This window comes from Theobroma cacao, chromosome 2 (assembly GCF_000208745.1).
Source record: "Theobroma cacao cultivar B97-61/B2 chromosome 2, Criollo_cocoa_genome_V2, whole genome shotgun sequence".
NCBI lineage: Eukaryota > Viridiplantae > Streptophyta > Magnoliopsida > Malvales > Malvaceae > Theobroma > Theobroma cacao.
In genome coordinates this window covers 16187097-16202532 of record NC_030851.1, presented here as the reverse complement: position 1 = coordinate 16202532, position 15436 = coordinate 16187097, and the positions used below count along the sequence as shown (strand labels likewise).

The 15436-nt window shown below is 36.3% G+C and overlaps 3 protein-coding genes across 3 annotated transcripts; 1 reads left to right on the top strand and 2 right to left on the bottom strand.

Annotated features, from left to right (window-relative positions):
- LOC18608971 (nuclear transport factor 2) lies at positions 940-2550 on the top strand. Its single transcript, XM_007043904.2, has 2 exons — positions 940-1373; positions 2143-2550. Exons 1-2 carry the CDS (start codon positions 1080-1082, stop codon positions 2215-2217), a joined length of 369 nt encoding a protein of 122 aa, XP_007043966.1. The 5' UTR covers positions 940-1079; the 3' UTR covers positions 2218-2550.
- On the bottom strand, positions 2911-4427 carry LOC18608970. Its single transcript, XM_007043902.2, has 2 exons — positions 3908-4427; positions 2911-3659 (listed from the first exon to the last, which is right to left on the bottom strand). Exons 1-2 carry the CDS (start codon positions 4052-4054, stop codon positions 3153-3155), a joined length of 654 nt encoding a protein of 217 aa, XP_007043964.2. The 5' UTR covers positions 4055-4427; the 3' UTR covers positions 2911-3152.
- Positions 4609-11736, bottom strand: LOC18608969 (calmodulin-binding transcription activator 4). Its single transcript, XM_018115464.1, has 13 exons — positions 11208-11736; positions 10941-11066; positions 10720-10835; positions 10257-10345; positions 10095-10140; positions 9364-9853; positions 8178-8296; positions 7661-7751; positions 7342-7565; positions 6542-7218; positions 5646-6228; positions 5230-5523; positions 4609-4953 (listed from the first exon to the last, which is right to left on the bottom strand). The coding sequence occupies exons 1-13, from the start codon at positions 11218-11220 to the stop codon at positions 4861-4863; spliced, it is 2961 nt and encodes a 986-aa protein (XP_017970953.1). The 5' UTR covers positions 11221-11736; the 3' UTR covers positions 4609-4860.

Sequence of the window (15436 nt, the reverse complement as noted above, 5' to 3'; positions counted from 1 at the left end):
TTTTAGTATTTTTTATTTAACATCTAAAGATTGAAACTTATAAAAAAAATATAATTTTTCATGTTTCAATTTTAAAAAAATAAAAAATTAAAATTTTTAATAATTAATTAAAATTAATTTTTTAAAAAAAAATTATCGATTGTATCGTATGATATATCTTATATCGTAAGATACACTTTCGATACTTGATTAAATGCGATACAACTATAAATACATATTATTTTCTTTAGTTTGTTTAGGTATAATTAGAATCCTAAGTTTTTTTCTATTAGATTAAAAATAAACGGAATGGAGCAAGTTGTTTTTTTTTTGTTTTGTTAAATTCATAAGTCAATCATTTTAAAACATGTGGTCGGCTAAAAATGAAAAACCTAATTCTTATTTAGTAAGTTTTAATGACATGTTATTTGACACATGATAATGATATCATCAAAATAACATATTACATGGTAGATGTTGTGACATCAAAATATTAATTATACTGTTGATTAACGAAATTTCATCAATTGTATGTGAAAGAGATTCATTAGATTTAAAATAAAAATTTAAAAATTAAATTAAATATAATAAAAAAATAAAAACTTAATTAATTAATTTGATATAATTCATAAGTTTATTTGGATATTTAATAAAAAGAAAATCAAAATGCCTTTAAGCAGCGTCGCGGTTGGTTGACGTAATTTAGTCAAATCGTCCAAAAAAAGAAGAGGTAGGCAGCGTTCCATTGACGCAACGCAAAGGGGATCAGCCAGTTGATAGACAGTAAAGAGGGTGTATAAAAGAGGAGCGTCTAAAGTGACTGATAAAAAAATCAAATAAAACCCCACACGCAGGCAGCCACCTGTTTGATTTTTTTATGATTCACAATCAGCCGTTGGATGCATCCTCCTATAAAGATTAATGTATAAAAAAAACCCCTCCCTACTCTCATCTCACTCGCCTCTCTTGGCTTCAGTCCTGTCCCTGCTCTCTCTCTCTCTCTCTCTCTCTCTCTTGCGTGATTTTGAAGCCACCGCTCAAGCTCAGGCAAAAACCAAAAAAAAAAAAAGAAAAAGAAAAAAAGAAAACAAAAGAAGCAGATGGATCCCGACGCAGTAGCGAAGGCTTTCGTTGAGCACTACTATACGACGTTCGATGCGAACCGGGCCGGTCTAGCCAATCTCTATCAGGAAGGCTCCATGTTGACCTTCGAAGGTCAAAAGATCCAAGGCTGTCAGAACATCGTGGCTAAGCTCACCAGCCTTCCATTCCAGCAGTGCCAACACAACATAACCACCGTCGATTGCCAGCCATCCGGTGCCGGTGGCATGCTCGTCTTCGTCAGTGGTACCCTCCAGCTCGCCGGCGAACAGCATGCACTCAAGTTCAGCCAGGTAAACTCCGTTATGTCGTTGCCTCATTTCTTTCTTTTTTTTTTTTGTATTTTTAGGGTTTTTAGGGTTTAGATGCGTACTTCGGTGATGGATCTAGGGCTAATCTATTTGTCACTGTAGATTTCATCGATGACGATATCGGTGGTGTTAATTACGCGATGCGATTTGTTAGATGGATCTTTTAAATGAGTTTTGATCTGTATTGTATATCAATGGGGGATTGATGTACTCATCTGGATCTTAATAATTGTATTAACTGTGATGTTTGTAATGCGTAGTGTTCATTGGATTTGTTGAAAGATTAAATCTTCAGTGATTGTTTGTTTTTTTTTTTGCGTTCATTTATAATCTTTAGTAACTGATAACTCTAATTGGATGACAGAGGGTGCTCTCATCGGTTACTCTCTGAATGATTATCTGGCATCTCTCTCAATGTTGTTTCTGGGGACTCTGTGCAGGATACAAAATGAAAATCCACTATATCATCCCCTGTATTTACCAGGGGACATTGATGATTTCCTGTGGCTTATGTCCTACTTTTGTGCGGAGCAAACTTATATACGTTTCATCCTCATTTGTAGTTAATCATTTTATGTTGTCCTAATTATTTGTGCACGACATATGTTCTTATTGCCAAGAGCATGTTGTTATGCCCTGTTTTGAAATTAATTGATTTCTCATCTACCAATGCATTGGTCCTGGTATTTTAAAATCTTTTTGTTATCAACTTTCCTAACTGAGGATATCTTGTCTTGCTTTCTGCTCTCAGATGTTCCATTTGATGCCAACAGCCCAGGGAAGCTTTTATGTGTTGAATGACATATTCAGGTTGAACTATGCGTGAAGACACAATCACTACAATCAGTCTGAGGGGTGGGAATACAATGTCAAGGATTCAAAACAAGTTTGCTTATCTCTCTGTTCAGTTTTAGGCATTTTAAATGGAAAAATGGAAAATTTTTTTGGGGTTGATTATGTTTCATGTTTCATTCTGGTTTCCATGTCTCTCCATATTTAAGAGACTTCTTTGTTGTGATTGGTTGAGTTGGTGAAAGATGCTTTCTTATGAATTGAATGTTGCATATTTGATTGAAGACTTGTTTAAGTTAAGCTGGTTATGGCTCTCAGAAACAGATTTACCATCAATGAATTACAGATATAAGCAATTGTATGCGTACTAGGAATGGTCAATTTTTGTTTCCTTGGTTCATTTTCATTTGAGGGGTTGACCCCTGTTCTTGCAGAGCTCTGGACCCTTGGCTTTAAACCTTGGGTGGTTCATTATGATACTTCATTTACAGGTTTAAAGATGGATTTGTGGGTGAATCCGAAGTTTTGCTGTTACAGATTAATTTTATCTAGCCATTAATTTTAATTATTGGGAACTGCTGGTGCAGCTGACATCGGTTTTATCAATAATGAATGATCAAAGCTTTTCACAGGGGATCTGCAGAGGTATGTATACCCTGACAGGAATCTGGTAGGAATCCACCTTGAAGGAAAGCGATATTTTATTTCTAGAAACCAGAAGTCGAAATGATTCAATGAAATTAGATTCCTCCTGTGCAAAGTATGCAATCTGTTTCCCAAAAATATTCCGCGGTCGCAAATTGAATTTAGTATTATTATAACACTTCTACGAACGGTTCAACAGAACAAGAGGTAAACAAAAAATACAAGTTCACATTTCACTCTCCTTTACTTGGCGACCGATAAGAACCAGACAAAAACTTTGTAATTGCTAAAAGATCAGCTTCAAAGTCAGGACAAGACGATGGGTCAGTGCCCTTCACTGCTTGTGCTTTGTCCCAAATGTGGAAACTCTAAGTGAGGAAGCTCGGGCATTCTGACGGAGGGAAGCGAAGGGTCAAGAGGGTGATTGTGGTGGGTTTTTGTAGATGAGGAATTGTTGTCTGCGTCTTGCATATTAATCCCAGGAGTAGGGTTTGGCAGCATTCTCAGGAGCATACTTCCAAATGATCTAAAAGGGTGGCTGAAACCATTTTTGACTTTGAGAAACAGGGACACCTCAGAGAGTTGCCAGACTAGAGTGACAACAATCATCACTGAAAGAAGGCAATGAGTCACAGTATTCTGCCTCTGAATCGCTCTAAGCTCTTTCACTATCTCTTCTGCACCGATCTCCCCGCATCCACATTCCACTCGGCTGCCATTTTCACGTTTTGCCTCTGCTTCATCAACCATCGGAGAAGTCACCTCCTCTAGTAAAATTGATCCTTCAGATTGCTTGCAATTGAGCGTGCTATCCCCTCTTAATGATTCCAACTGTTGAACAAAAGTAAGAAAACAACGACATCAATTTCTTTTTCCCATGACCCATGATAGTATAAAAAGTCCATCTTACGCTTACCGGGGATTTAAGACTCCTACGCCTTTGTTGATTCTGCCTTTATTTAGCACGAAATGAAAAAGCGCCTTTCCCGAAAGGGAAGGAAAAAGTAAATCAACTTGAAAAAACAACAAGGTGGTGCTGGTTGATTCCTATGAACACTTTGTACTTTCAGATTTCCTACCTGGGAAAGCAATCTGGTGAGAAGCTGGTCGTCCTCGTCTTCTTCCGAGAGTTGATCTGCAGAGGCAGAGGTATGTCTGATCCTCTTTTCTTGTATGAGTTTCTGGATTGCCAGATTGATCAGCTCAATGCCTTGAGTTGATCCCATTTGCTAGGTTGAGAGATGGAAATACGGCTGGTTTGGGGATGATGATTCTGGTCGATAACGATAATGCTTGGCTTTGGAGCTTTGAGAGGTGGACGTGGAAGCCAGAACGACACTTGAGGAGGTCACTTGGCAATTACGTGAGCTTGTCCGGCCCACTGGCCCATACGCCTGCTTCTGGCGGTGGACTAAGACAGGAGAAGAGCAATCTTTGTTTTCTGCTTGTACAAAGTTCAATTCAATCTTTACTTTATATTTTCATACGACTTCTTATACCAAAATAGAAAGATGGAAGTTTCCCACTTTTGTTAATAATCAAACAAGGTCAATTGAGGAAAGAGCAAGCATCTGTTAAAAAGAAAGGGCAAATCTTCCAACTTTAAACTTCGAAGTGACTACATCTACTTATGACTGGGACTACACAAACCATGCCCAAACCCATATAAAGCGATAGCATATGTTCTTCATCTTAATCTTCACGGCAAACGGCATAGTATTATTCATTTATTATTCCTCTTTAGACCCTCAAAAGTTTGATTTTGGCTACTGCATACAGATGGGAAAAAGGAAGAACTTATGGCCCATTTTTTGTGGGAATTCTAGGTCACAAGCACAATCAACCCCATCATAAATCATTTACAGTAATTTACTAATTACAAGAAGCATATACAGCACAACTGCAAGGAACATGGGCAAATCAATCTAAGTTACAACTATAGTGAAATGCAGGCTATTATACAACAAATCCTGTAAACTATCACATGAGGTCCAAGAGGAGGAAGGTACGTTAGGCTGATCAGAAGCTGCACCTATGGAAATTGGAAAGATTCATCACTTTCCATATCATAAGTATCACCTATAGAAGTTGATGCTGCTGGTTCATTTGTGTTAACAAGGTCAGCCTGCAAGAATATTAAGTAGGCTCAGAATTATAATACCATTGCAAAATAAGTTCCAGAACGAGGATACAAAAACGATAGCATAAGTTTTGATGGCAGAAAATTGGGTCTGAATTAACACTTCCAAAACTGGAAATTTATCACGATTCAAAGCAAAAGCATCATGATAATTTGTGGGTCTAGGATTCTCTCTGCTTAAAATCTTATGTGGCCACTCCTTATTACCAATATCACAAATTCTACAATCAACTGACCACACAAAGCTGTTTGCTGACTTACCTTAGCTTGGCGATATCTTTCAAGCATCCGGCGATATTGTTGACGTGCATCTGGAGAATCAACCATAGACAGCACACGTGAAACAGCCTCATCAACAGCTACATCCACTTTCTGCTTGCGGAACACTTTGAGAATGTCTTCATCATCGCTTTCATCAATGGACTCTGGCTCACTGCGAAAACCTCGCAAGCCAACTCCTTTCCGTCGCCAACGAAGTACAACCTTATCTAGAACACCAACAGCCCAACAGATTACCTTGTAATTTTTCCTGACCTGGTAACCTCTCACATGGGCCTGATAGAAAACAAAGAAAACAATTTGAAACATTCCATCCCATTAACCGACACAGTAAATAAGGATTTGACAGGAAGAGAGGAAGCTCCCAATTTAGTAGTTTCTGATAAGTAGTAAGATACCTGTATCTTCACAACTTTCTGGCGAAGTGCCAGAAAATCTTTGCGACCCTTCCAGCCTCGAAATTTCTTCTGAATAGATAAAGCTGCTGAATTGTAATCACGAGCATTTCCAAAAGCTAGCTTTGACAGGGTAGAAAGACCTTGAATTTCGTCTGAACTGATACCATACTCATCTACACTTGCTGCAGTAGCAACAGCTTCTTTCTGTTGTCGTTTCCTGAAAGAATGTGCACGGAAAGCATTTTGTATACGTGCAGCAGCCTGAGCTGCATTCCGGACAGCAGCCAAGGTATCTTTAAGTGAAAGCTGATCCTCACCGGTGGCAAGGCTCCCCTTTGAGACACTAGTCACAGCCATTTCGGCCTGAACTGCAGCTGAGCCTTTGGAAAGCTCACTTTCTTCCAGTGTAAGGGATGAAAGATGGCTAGTAAGAGCTAACTCAGAAAGATAACCAGCAAGTCCCTTATTGCCACTGGAGGCAGCAATAAATGCTGCGGTTTTGCCACTTGGATCTTGTGAGGTTGGATCTGTCACTGCACCAGCTGAAGCACCAGAAGCTATAAGTGCAGCAACCATTTTTTCTCTGTTAAGAAAAAAAAATTCACACCGTTCAGTAACTTTGATGTATCAAAAATGAATACAGATGTAACAGCTATATCCCTTTAACTTTGCAATCAACCTTAATACGACAGATTTAAACAACCTCCCTCCCTCCCTGCATACACCTCCCCCTCTCTCTCTAAACTAGGGAGTGTTGATGCTATTGTTATGTCTTTGAAAGTTATAACCCTCAATGATTTGTTTTTTTGAAAATTAATCCTCAATGATTTATTAACTATTGATAGCAAAAGAGAAAGGGAGAATAAGGCTACAAACGTCAGTCAGATTCTCATTACCTTCCAAAACGTGCAGCCCAGTGAAGAGCAGTCCACCCATTAATGTCTCGGAAATTTATACCGACTCCATGGTTTAGAATCGGAGTTAAGGCCCACTCAAAGCCCAATCCAGCAGCCATGTGTATTATTCCTTGCTCTTTCTTGGACATAGTGCAGCCTGACTGATCAACTGCCCCCTTGGATCTAGAACATAACCATTGCTGCAATTTGTCCTTTAAAAGCTCTTCCAGAAGCCAATCAACGGTACCAGATGAAGTCCCACTGCCAACTAAAAGAGCCTCTATGACATGACTCCATGAATCATCATCAGCTTTGAACTTACTCCGAAGATATATTCCTGACTCTATGCTATCTTTCTGCAAGGAGTCTGACAGAAGCAACTGCACAAATCTGACCAGTAACAATAGCTCTTCAGGACTTCTATTAGCTTCTTTGTGGGACAAATTACACTGAGCACAACTATTAGTATTAGCTATATACTCAAATTCTCTGACTTCACTGCAGGATTCACGATTGCCACTAGTGATGCAGAGTGTGACCTTCCCAGGAAGGTGAGGAGGAGCTCTACAACAGATAACGCCTTCCTGAATGATCTCAAGAGGAACTTCAGTCTCCCCAAACATACATGCCCAGGCAGATTCTAATGGATCACACAGAAAAGATCCAACAATGATGACCTGCATTTGGAAATTATGCAAAACTTTTAAGCTTTAACTGCAAGGGTAAATATAAAGGACTTCATGAAACAAAAGATATTATAGTGAGAAAGAACAGAAGACATAGAATTGCTTAACACACACCTTTGTGGCCTCACTGGAGTAACCCCATTCTGGAGAAACTTCCGCAATTGTGAACTTCTGTTTCTGTGCAACAGTCAAGCTTGAATCTGCTGCGAGAGGAACTCCTATTCCATCTTGGTTGAACAACATTGCATAATAATCAGAATTGGTGTCAACACCTTCTATTGCAGAAGAATAGGAAGGAATTATATCATTTTCAACTTCTTGATGTAGCAGTACAGAAGCTGACAGAGAAAGAGATAGTCAGAACTTAACAAAATAAACTAGAAATTAGAATTTCAAGTGTCAAGTTATAATCAAGAGTAGAAGGAGATCATACAGTCTCCAATGTTGGATCCATTAATATTCAGCCAACGACTCTGTTCCTGTTGTGAAGCTGGTCCAGTTCTTGAAGAAGTTAGTGGCTTTCCCTGTTTTAAGGACAAAGAAACTCTCCTTATAGCACAAAAAAAACAACAGGCCCCATATTAAGTCCAAACAGTAATCTGAAGACTCTGAACTTTAGCTCACTCGGTCAGATATCCACCTTTAAGAAGGGGTGTTACAATAGGTCTGAGGCCCAAACCCCAGATCCAGCAATTGGGAGATACTCTCTGTAAGCTAGCTAAAAGGTAACCTAGTATCGAATAATTACAAAGGATATTTAACAGCCTATTAGAAGTGTTGGTGTTTTATGCTCATACAGCAACGAACAATAAAATTGGAAACAAGATTCTCCAATTCATAAGGAAACCTTTATGTCATGGTAAATAAATATATAATAGAGGATAATTAACATGAAGATACTAAAATCTTTCATGCTTTAACATTTCTGTTCAATGCAGAAAATTCTTTACCTGGGAGTCAACTCCTGATTGAGTCTTGCATGAGTCAAATACATTTTTCCAATACAGAGATTCCTTGCTTCCATCTGAACTATCACTGACATATACTTGACTATTTTGTCCATTTTTACCTACAGAAATAGATAAGTAATTCTTTTCAGCTTCCTTACTCATCCATCATGTTCAAGAACAAACTGAAAAATACATAAACAGGAAAAAACATAGGCCAGCCATTAATTTAATACAGTACATCTGTCCAATGTCCATGTTTGCCACAAATTTTGATAGGAAAAAAAAAGTGCAATCTCAAACTAGCCAATGAAGTTATCAAATTTTACTTCTTTTATATTCGTTGTCTTTCCTTTCATTTCCCTTCTCCATTTCTCAGAGGAAGACTGGAGAGAAAGGGGGTGGGGGGGAACTTTTGAAATTTACAGTTTTTCAAAGTACAGCAAATTCCTTGGGTGTGATTTCAACCATTCTACTCTTCTTACTGTGGAGTGTAGACATAGGACCTTTTCTTTTTCCTCATTTGAAAAGGGGTGGGGGGTGTCAAACATATAGGGGCTAAGAGCTATGGCTAACTGAATTTTCACTCCGTCACAATAGTAATTTAAAAGTGAACATTGTCTCCACATATGATCAAATATTGGCCAAAGTTCTTCAATCTATCATGCTATAAAAGTGTATTAAATAAAGATCTTTCTTCATGATTCCTGAATTTGATATGGTACAAAAGTTGGGATTATTGCCTCTATTTAATAGATATTGAACATTAAGGCCCTTCTAAACTTTTTGATCCAACATCTTCACTGTTTTCTTCTGAGTTTGTACAATTGCAACACTAGTGACTATAGGCATCTACCTCTGGCAATTGCATGCAAATATGCATTTAAATAGGCAGTTGAGATTAAGATTTATTATCAGGCTACAATCTTTTCAGTAACAAACATTGCACAATATTCAACTTTTCTTGCATGGGTTTTTGACAGAAGAGAGCATAAAAATGCATAAAAGCTATCATGAACAACAAAATCAAGAGAAAAAGCTGTCATTCAATTGGCATATTGCTTTTCAGGATAGTAACTAAATATGTGAAAATTTCACCAAGTCAACTAAATTAAATAATTTCCAAGCAAACATGGAGGATAAAAAATAATGTATTATGTCAATTTTGACAGTTGGCAAAATAACAAACCTCCATCCGGAAGCAGCCCAAAACTATTTGAATAATTTTCCACCCTAGGATGTTGAGAATAAAGGTGATCTTGAACAATATCATTTGGTTCGTACAGTAGACCTGCTTGTAATTCCTGCTTGGTGATCTCTCTTCCATATTCCAGAAATCTTGAATCATTTGTATCTCCATCCAGGCAGCACAATGGACTCATTTCTTTGAAGCTGTCCTCGTTCAAACTTAACTGCTCCTCAAGCCTCTTTAAAGCCTCACTAACTTGAAGATCAGCTGAACTGGCATACTCTACTGCATTATCTATTCCATTGTTCTTAATGACTATATCAGAACTAACTTCAACAGACCCAGGACTAGATGAATTCTGATACGGTTCATGCACATCGCTAGCTAGAGAGTTGGATCCAGGATTTTGAGAAGTATAAGAGTTTGGACTTAAACTAAAACCAGAAGAGGATACCGGTGACTGCACAATGGATGCAGAACTGGGCTTAGCCTGTATATAAATATGAAGAGTGACATTAGTTTAGAAGATAAAGCAAAGCATGTCTACCCCTCATGGGAAACGGTAAAAGTTATATTGAATACCAGCTACACAGAGAAGAAGTGTTGGAAGAAAACTCATCCCATGAAAAAGATAGCATGGGAACCATGCTAAGGGTAAGAACATCTGGCTGGACAGATTTCGATTCTAGCAGAAATAATGAATAGTTATTAGTCTAAATACCCAAACTCACCTCATTTATCTCCCTATAATGAACGAGAACAATATGCTCATATGCCCTGCCAAAGAACTAAAAAATTAGCAAATATGCCTCCCCAAGGCTCAAAATGGATGGCTAAATATTTCATATCAGGAAATGAATGCTGTAAATAAATATACTATGGAGTACACTTACGGCTCCAGCATCCAATAGCTACGCCTCTGAAAATTGGGGTTCTGCGCTCCATGAGCATAGTAACAATTTAAAGTTTCAACATTACCCACCTGGTCATGCATACAACCTATCACCCCTCAGATTGAAGAAATATATGTAGAACTCCATTGACATAAGAATAATCAAATGCATTGAACATTCAACACTAACAGAGAAAGAGATATCCTTCTTTGGTTCTTCAGGTCAATTAGCCATGGTTTTCAAGTATTCTGTGTGTGTGTGTATCTTTCCTACACAACAAGAGTTCATTTTATATCACTGAATTAGCCAATGATTTGCCTTATGATAAGTTCCTGGGGGATACGAGTGATTCGTTTATTTTCTAAATAACCAAAATCACAGATTTTACAAAAATTTCATCTCATAAAATAGAAGATAACAAATAGAAGGCCATAATTAAAATGCAGGGGGTGTTTGACAAAACCTTAAGCCTTTCATGGGCTTCGCCGACAGTCCTTCCATCCTTCTTTTTACGCCAACTATGACCATCTTTACGAAAGAAACGAAGAACTCTCTTGTTGAAAAGAAACAAAGAGCCACCTATAAAAGAAATTTTCCAGTTCATAACATGGACATCCAAAAACGTAATAATAGCAGTAAAATTATAATTAACGAAATATGATAATTCAAGTTAAAAAATTTTACCTGTTGGCTTTTGAGGAGGCTCCTGGGTCAGTTCATACTTCTCATGGTTTTGCAGTATAAAGAACACTTCCGCTGGCTTTAACCACCGAGCTTGAGCTTCTCGAAAGAGATTATTAATATCATACTCTGAGATTATTGACATAAAAAAAAATTAAAGTTATTTTCTATATTTCCCAAATTAGTTAAGCCCTAAATCACATTTAAATCTAACTTAAACAGTAATGAGAGAAATTCAAAAACGAAAAACAAAAGATATCTTATACTTACCCGATTGCGCCATCTTCAGTTCCTATAAAAAAAAAATAAAAAATAAACAAACTGTAGGGAAAAAGACATGGTTGCGCTCATTGGAACGGGGAACCTTTAACTGGACCGAGGAGGAAATGAATCTCAAGTCAAAGGTCCGAGCGGGAATAGGAATAACCGGGTGGCGGAAGAAGGGAGGTAAAGTGAATTCTACACTGGATCTCACTTGAACCAGGTCAGGTCTAAGCTCTTAATTAGTACCATGTCACAGGAAAAGAGCGAAGAAGAGAAAAGAAAGACAAGGGATTGGAATTTGACTTGAAAAATCTCAGGGTTACTCACTGTACGGCTGGGACTTATAATATTGTGGAATCACTGGAACCACGAAGGTGCGGTGGAATCTGGTTGCCCATAAGAAATGATGAGTGCGGTTTAGTTCATGACGTGGCAAGTTTTGACTGGCTATAGTCAATAGTAGGGCCCTTTAGTATGTTCCCGCTGGACACGCACTTGTTTGTACCGCTGAACATACGCAAATCCAAATAGAAAAAACTGCAGCTGCGACTTGTGAGTCGGAAACCCATTCTAATCCATTGGAAGTCAGTAAGTCATGGATTCATGTGGGATGCGCATCAGAGTCCGAAGCATTGGCAGGCAAGGCAATTTTGGCATAAGGAAATTGGCTTTTGACTCGGTGTTTAACACAAGGAAATGGCGTTATGGTGATGGAGTATTCATTTTTTAGTATTTGTAGAAAGCTGGGAGGAAGGGTCGTTGGCCTTAGCAAGTGGCCTGGCCAGACCAGACCTGGGAGATAATGCGCTGAATATTTTACGAGATTTTAAAAACAATAAACACGTGCAAAAGGTGCCTGACTGCCTGCCCCTAGAATCTAGATTCACGTTATCCACTATGTGTACAGTACAAGGATATTTCTTTCTCACTCATCGTACTTGATCCATTTCTTACACCAAGAACAGCCCCTCCAACCATCACTTTCTTCCAGCTCTATTTTTTATATATTTATTTATTTGGAAAAAGAGAATTCAAGCTAACATCGAATCATTTGTTATAATGGTGCATATGATTTATGGAACATTTCCTTCTGGTGGAAATCGGAAAATTTGATTGGTGTTGTTTGGTCTCGATTGTTTAATTTGTTTTCCTGTGTTAGCTTTTCTGAGATTTCCTTTTGCATCAAAGAAGGGAAAAAGGAAAGTTTCAACTTATCTCCAATTCAATTTTGTAAGGTACATATATGGGCCTTTTTGTTCTACTGTAACTCTACATATTTGTTTTGATAGTGGAACCTATGATTGGGAACTCACGCTGCCTTCCCACATAGATGTGGCTCCCTCTCCCATGATGCTTTAGAGCTAAAAAGGTAGCGCAATTTGGAAAGTAGGATTGAGTGGAAGTTTCTTTGTGTTTCCCCACTCCCGCCCTGGTAACGGGAGTTGTTGCTGCTCATGGAAGGACTGGAATGGAATTGTGGTCTCCATAATTGCGTGTGCTTTTGGAAAATTTGGACTGACAAAAAGTTGTAATCTTTTGCTTTCTTTACTTGTACCACTTTGCATTGCCTCTGTTTATACCTCAAGATTCGTGTTTTCATTATATACAATTAAATATAAAATATGTTAAAATTAAAAATAAATATGATACAAATAATATTCATATCTTAAATTTAAAATATATATATATATATATATATTTAATAATTATATAATATTATATAATTAACACGTTTATTAAATATGTCAATTTACGACACGACATGATTAATAATACGTTTAACACGACTAAATAAAAATATTTATAATTAAATAAAATTTTATTATTTAAATTTTAAATCAATATTTATAACAAAATAAAATAATAATAAACATCAAATATAACAAAAAAAATCAAAATTAAGATTTAGACATAGCATAATTACATTATTATCTTCATAAAATATAAAAAACTTATTAAAATAATTTTTAAAATTATTTAAGTAAAACTAAAATAATCTTTGATTATTAATTTTTAATAAGTTGATAAACGTATCACATATACACGTTTGAACATGATTAAACACGTTTATACATTTAAACATAATTAATATGATTAATTAAATAAATTTAAATGTGTTTTAATCGTTTTCATGTTTTAAATGTATTTAATATAAATAAACACAAAACATGTTAAACTAAACTCAAATTTACTTAATCTTGTATCTTATTGTGTCTTGTTACTGTATTGTATTTAAAATTATCAAATCTAGCTTTATCTATTCTCGCGTAAGGCCAAACTCTGGGCTGAATCCAATGAATGCCTTTCCATCTCAATCTCTTTCGTCTCTCTCCATAGTTTTGTGGGTAAGTTCGGAGTCCAAGGGCCTGACAGGGCCACAATAAGTGAATTCAGATGAACCTGTCACTGTTCGGACTAAAACCAATGGTCTTACACGACACGCCTTCAAAAAGCACCGTTTGATAGAGTATCTCTAAGTCTGAATCCTTGGAATTGGAAAAGGGTTGCTATAGTGGAGATACTAGTTAAGTCAATGAAAGGACATGGTAATATATTTTCTCTACCGTGTCCAAGTCATACCTGCTTAATCTAAGCTGGCAGAAAACGACTGAATTCCTTCATGGTACAGTATGCTAACATCAAGTTAAAATAATGCCCCTGCATCACATTAATTTGTTGTTATGATTCCAGTTGACTACATAACCAACTTGATTTTGCTTTCGAAATCAAGTCGAAAGAAAGTACTTTTTCAACATACTAACATCAATCCTGTTGCTTTATATGCCACATATTCGTATGTTTTTTTAATAGAATTGAGGTATACCACTTATTCTCTTCTCTTTTACTCTTCTTCGAATGGTATGCTAGTTGAAGAAATCCGGGCAACTAATTAATGGACAGGCCAAATCTCGAATAGAAGTTCCCGCTCTGCCTGCCCTAGACTAGAAAATTACTATGATTTCGAGTAGAGGATTGGCATTTGGTAGCTCTCAAGTGATTTGGAAGAGGAACACACATGGACCCCTAGAAAACGAAAAACTGGCCTCACGCATGCCTTCTTACGTGCATTATAAGGTGAGAGAATGACCTAAAATCAGAGGGACGCAGGCAGAGGGGACCATCCTTTGCGACTTGTTCTTGTTATGACCGACGCAACGACCAAGTCAAGTCTGATATGCACCTCTTTAATTTCTTTTTCTATGTTCTCATAAGAAATTAACAGCACGAAAAAGGCTCCTTTTAGTTACCAGACACAGTAGGAGATTCTTGTTTTACTATGGATCCGTCATAAATATTATTTTTGAGACCTATATTTGTTTAGAAAATCAAAATTTTATTTTAAATGTAAAATATTTTAATAATTAACGGAAAAATATTTTAATAGTTAGTTAAGATCTTGAACAAGGGCGAACTCAGAAATTTTTCTGAGTAGTGTCACTAAGATGATATTTAGAAAATTTTTTCCTTGATACAGGATCTGCTGGTGGTATACTTAGATCAAATTTAATACGACTTTGCTTAGAAGAATATTTGTTGAGTACTGTCTTTAGTAGAATTTAGTTGTTGTTGCCCAGAATCTAAATCTTGTGAGACAATTCTTTTCTTTTAAAATATCTTTTCATGACTTATTTATCTAAAATTAGAAAACTTGTTAAAATTACTAATTGGTATAAATTAAAATATTAGAATTAATTAAAATATGATCTTAAATAACAAATTATGACAATTTTCTATTCATTGATCAAAACTAAATATAAGCATCTACAAACCACATAAAGTTAAATAAAAAAAACAAATAATCAAATAATATATCTACAAAATAAATTAAAAAAAGAAAGACACATAATTTCAAGATATTATTTGGCATGTAATACTATTTTCTATTAACTATAATATAATTATGAACTCAAATTATCAAATTAATCCAAAAATATTTAGAGATGAAGTATTTAAAAACTTAATTTGGGTTAAAAATTAGTTATAATTGAAGCCTAGATGAGTTGTTTGAGAGAGTGAAAAACACAACCAAGGACCAAGAAGGAGAAGGACTTGAATTTTTAGATAGAGAATGTAGTTTAGGTTTTGACATTTTTTTAATAAAATATTAAATTATAAAAAGAAAATTTTTTGTCTTTTCTTGTAGTATTTAACTACTAATACATAAATTACTTTTACTTAGAGTCTTGACCCCACTCCTTATAAAATTATAAAAAAAAAAAGAAATAATAGGGTTC

Excerpts from the sequence above, each read along its gene's own strand:
- LOC18608971 (XM_007043904.2), top strand. The coding sequence starts at position 1,080 with ATGGATCCCGACGCAGTAGCGAAGGCTTTCGTTGAGCACTACTATACG. Across the intron at positions 1,374-2,142 it reads ATGCACTCAAGTTCAGCCAG|ATGTTCCATTTGATGCCAAC; the intron begins GTAAACTCCGTT and ends TTCTGCTCTCAG.
- LOC18608970 (XM_007043902.2), bottom strand. The coding sequence starts at position 4,054 with ATGGGATCAACTCAAGGCATTGAGCTGATCAATCTGGCAATCCAGAAA. Across the intron at positions 3,660-3,907 it reads TCACCAGATTGCTTTCCCAG|TTGGAATCATTAAGAGGGGA; the intron begins GTAGGAAATCTG and ends TTTGTTCAACAG.
- LOC18608969 (XM_018115464.1), bottom strand. Across the intron at positions 7,566-7,660 it reads TGGATCCAACATTGGAGACT|CTTCTGTACTGCTACATCAA; the intron begins GTATGATCTCCT and ends TTTCTCTGTCAG. Across the intron at positions 6,229-6,541 it reads TGGGCTGCACGTTTTGGAAG|AGAAAAAATGGTTGCTGCAC; the intron begins GTAATGAGAATC and ends TTTTCTTAACAG.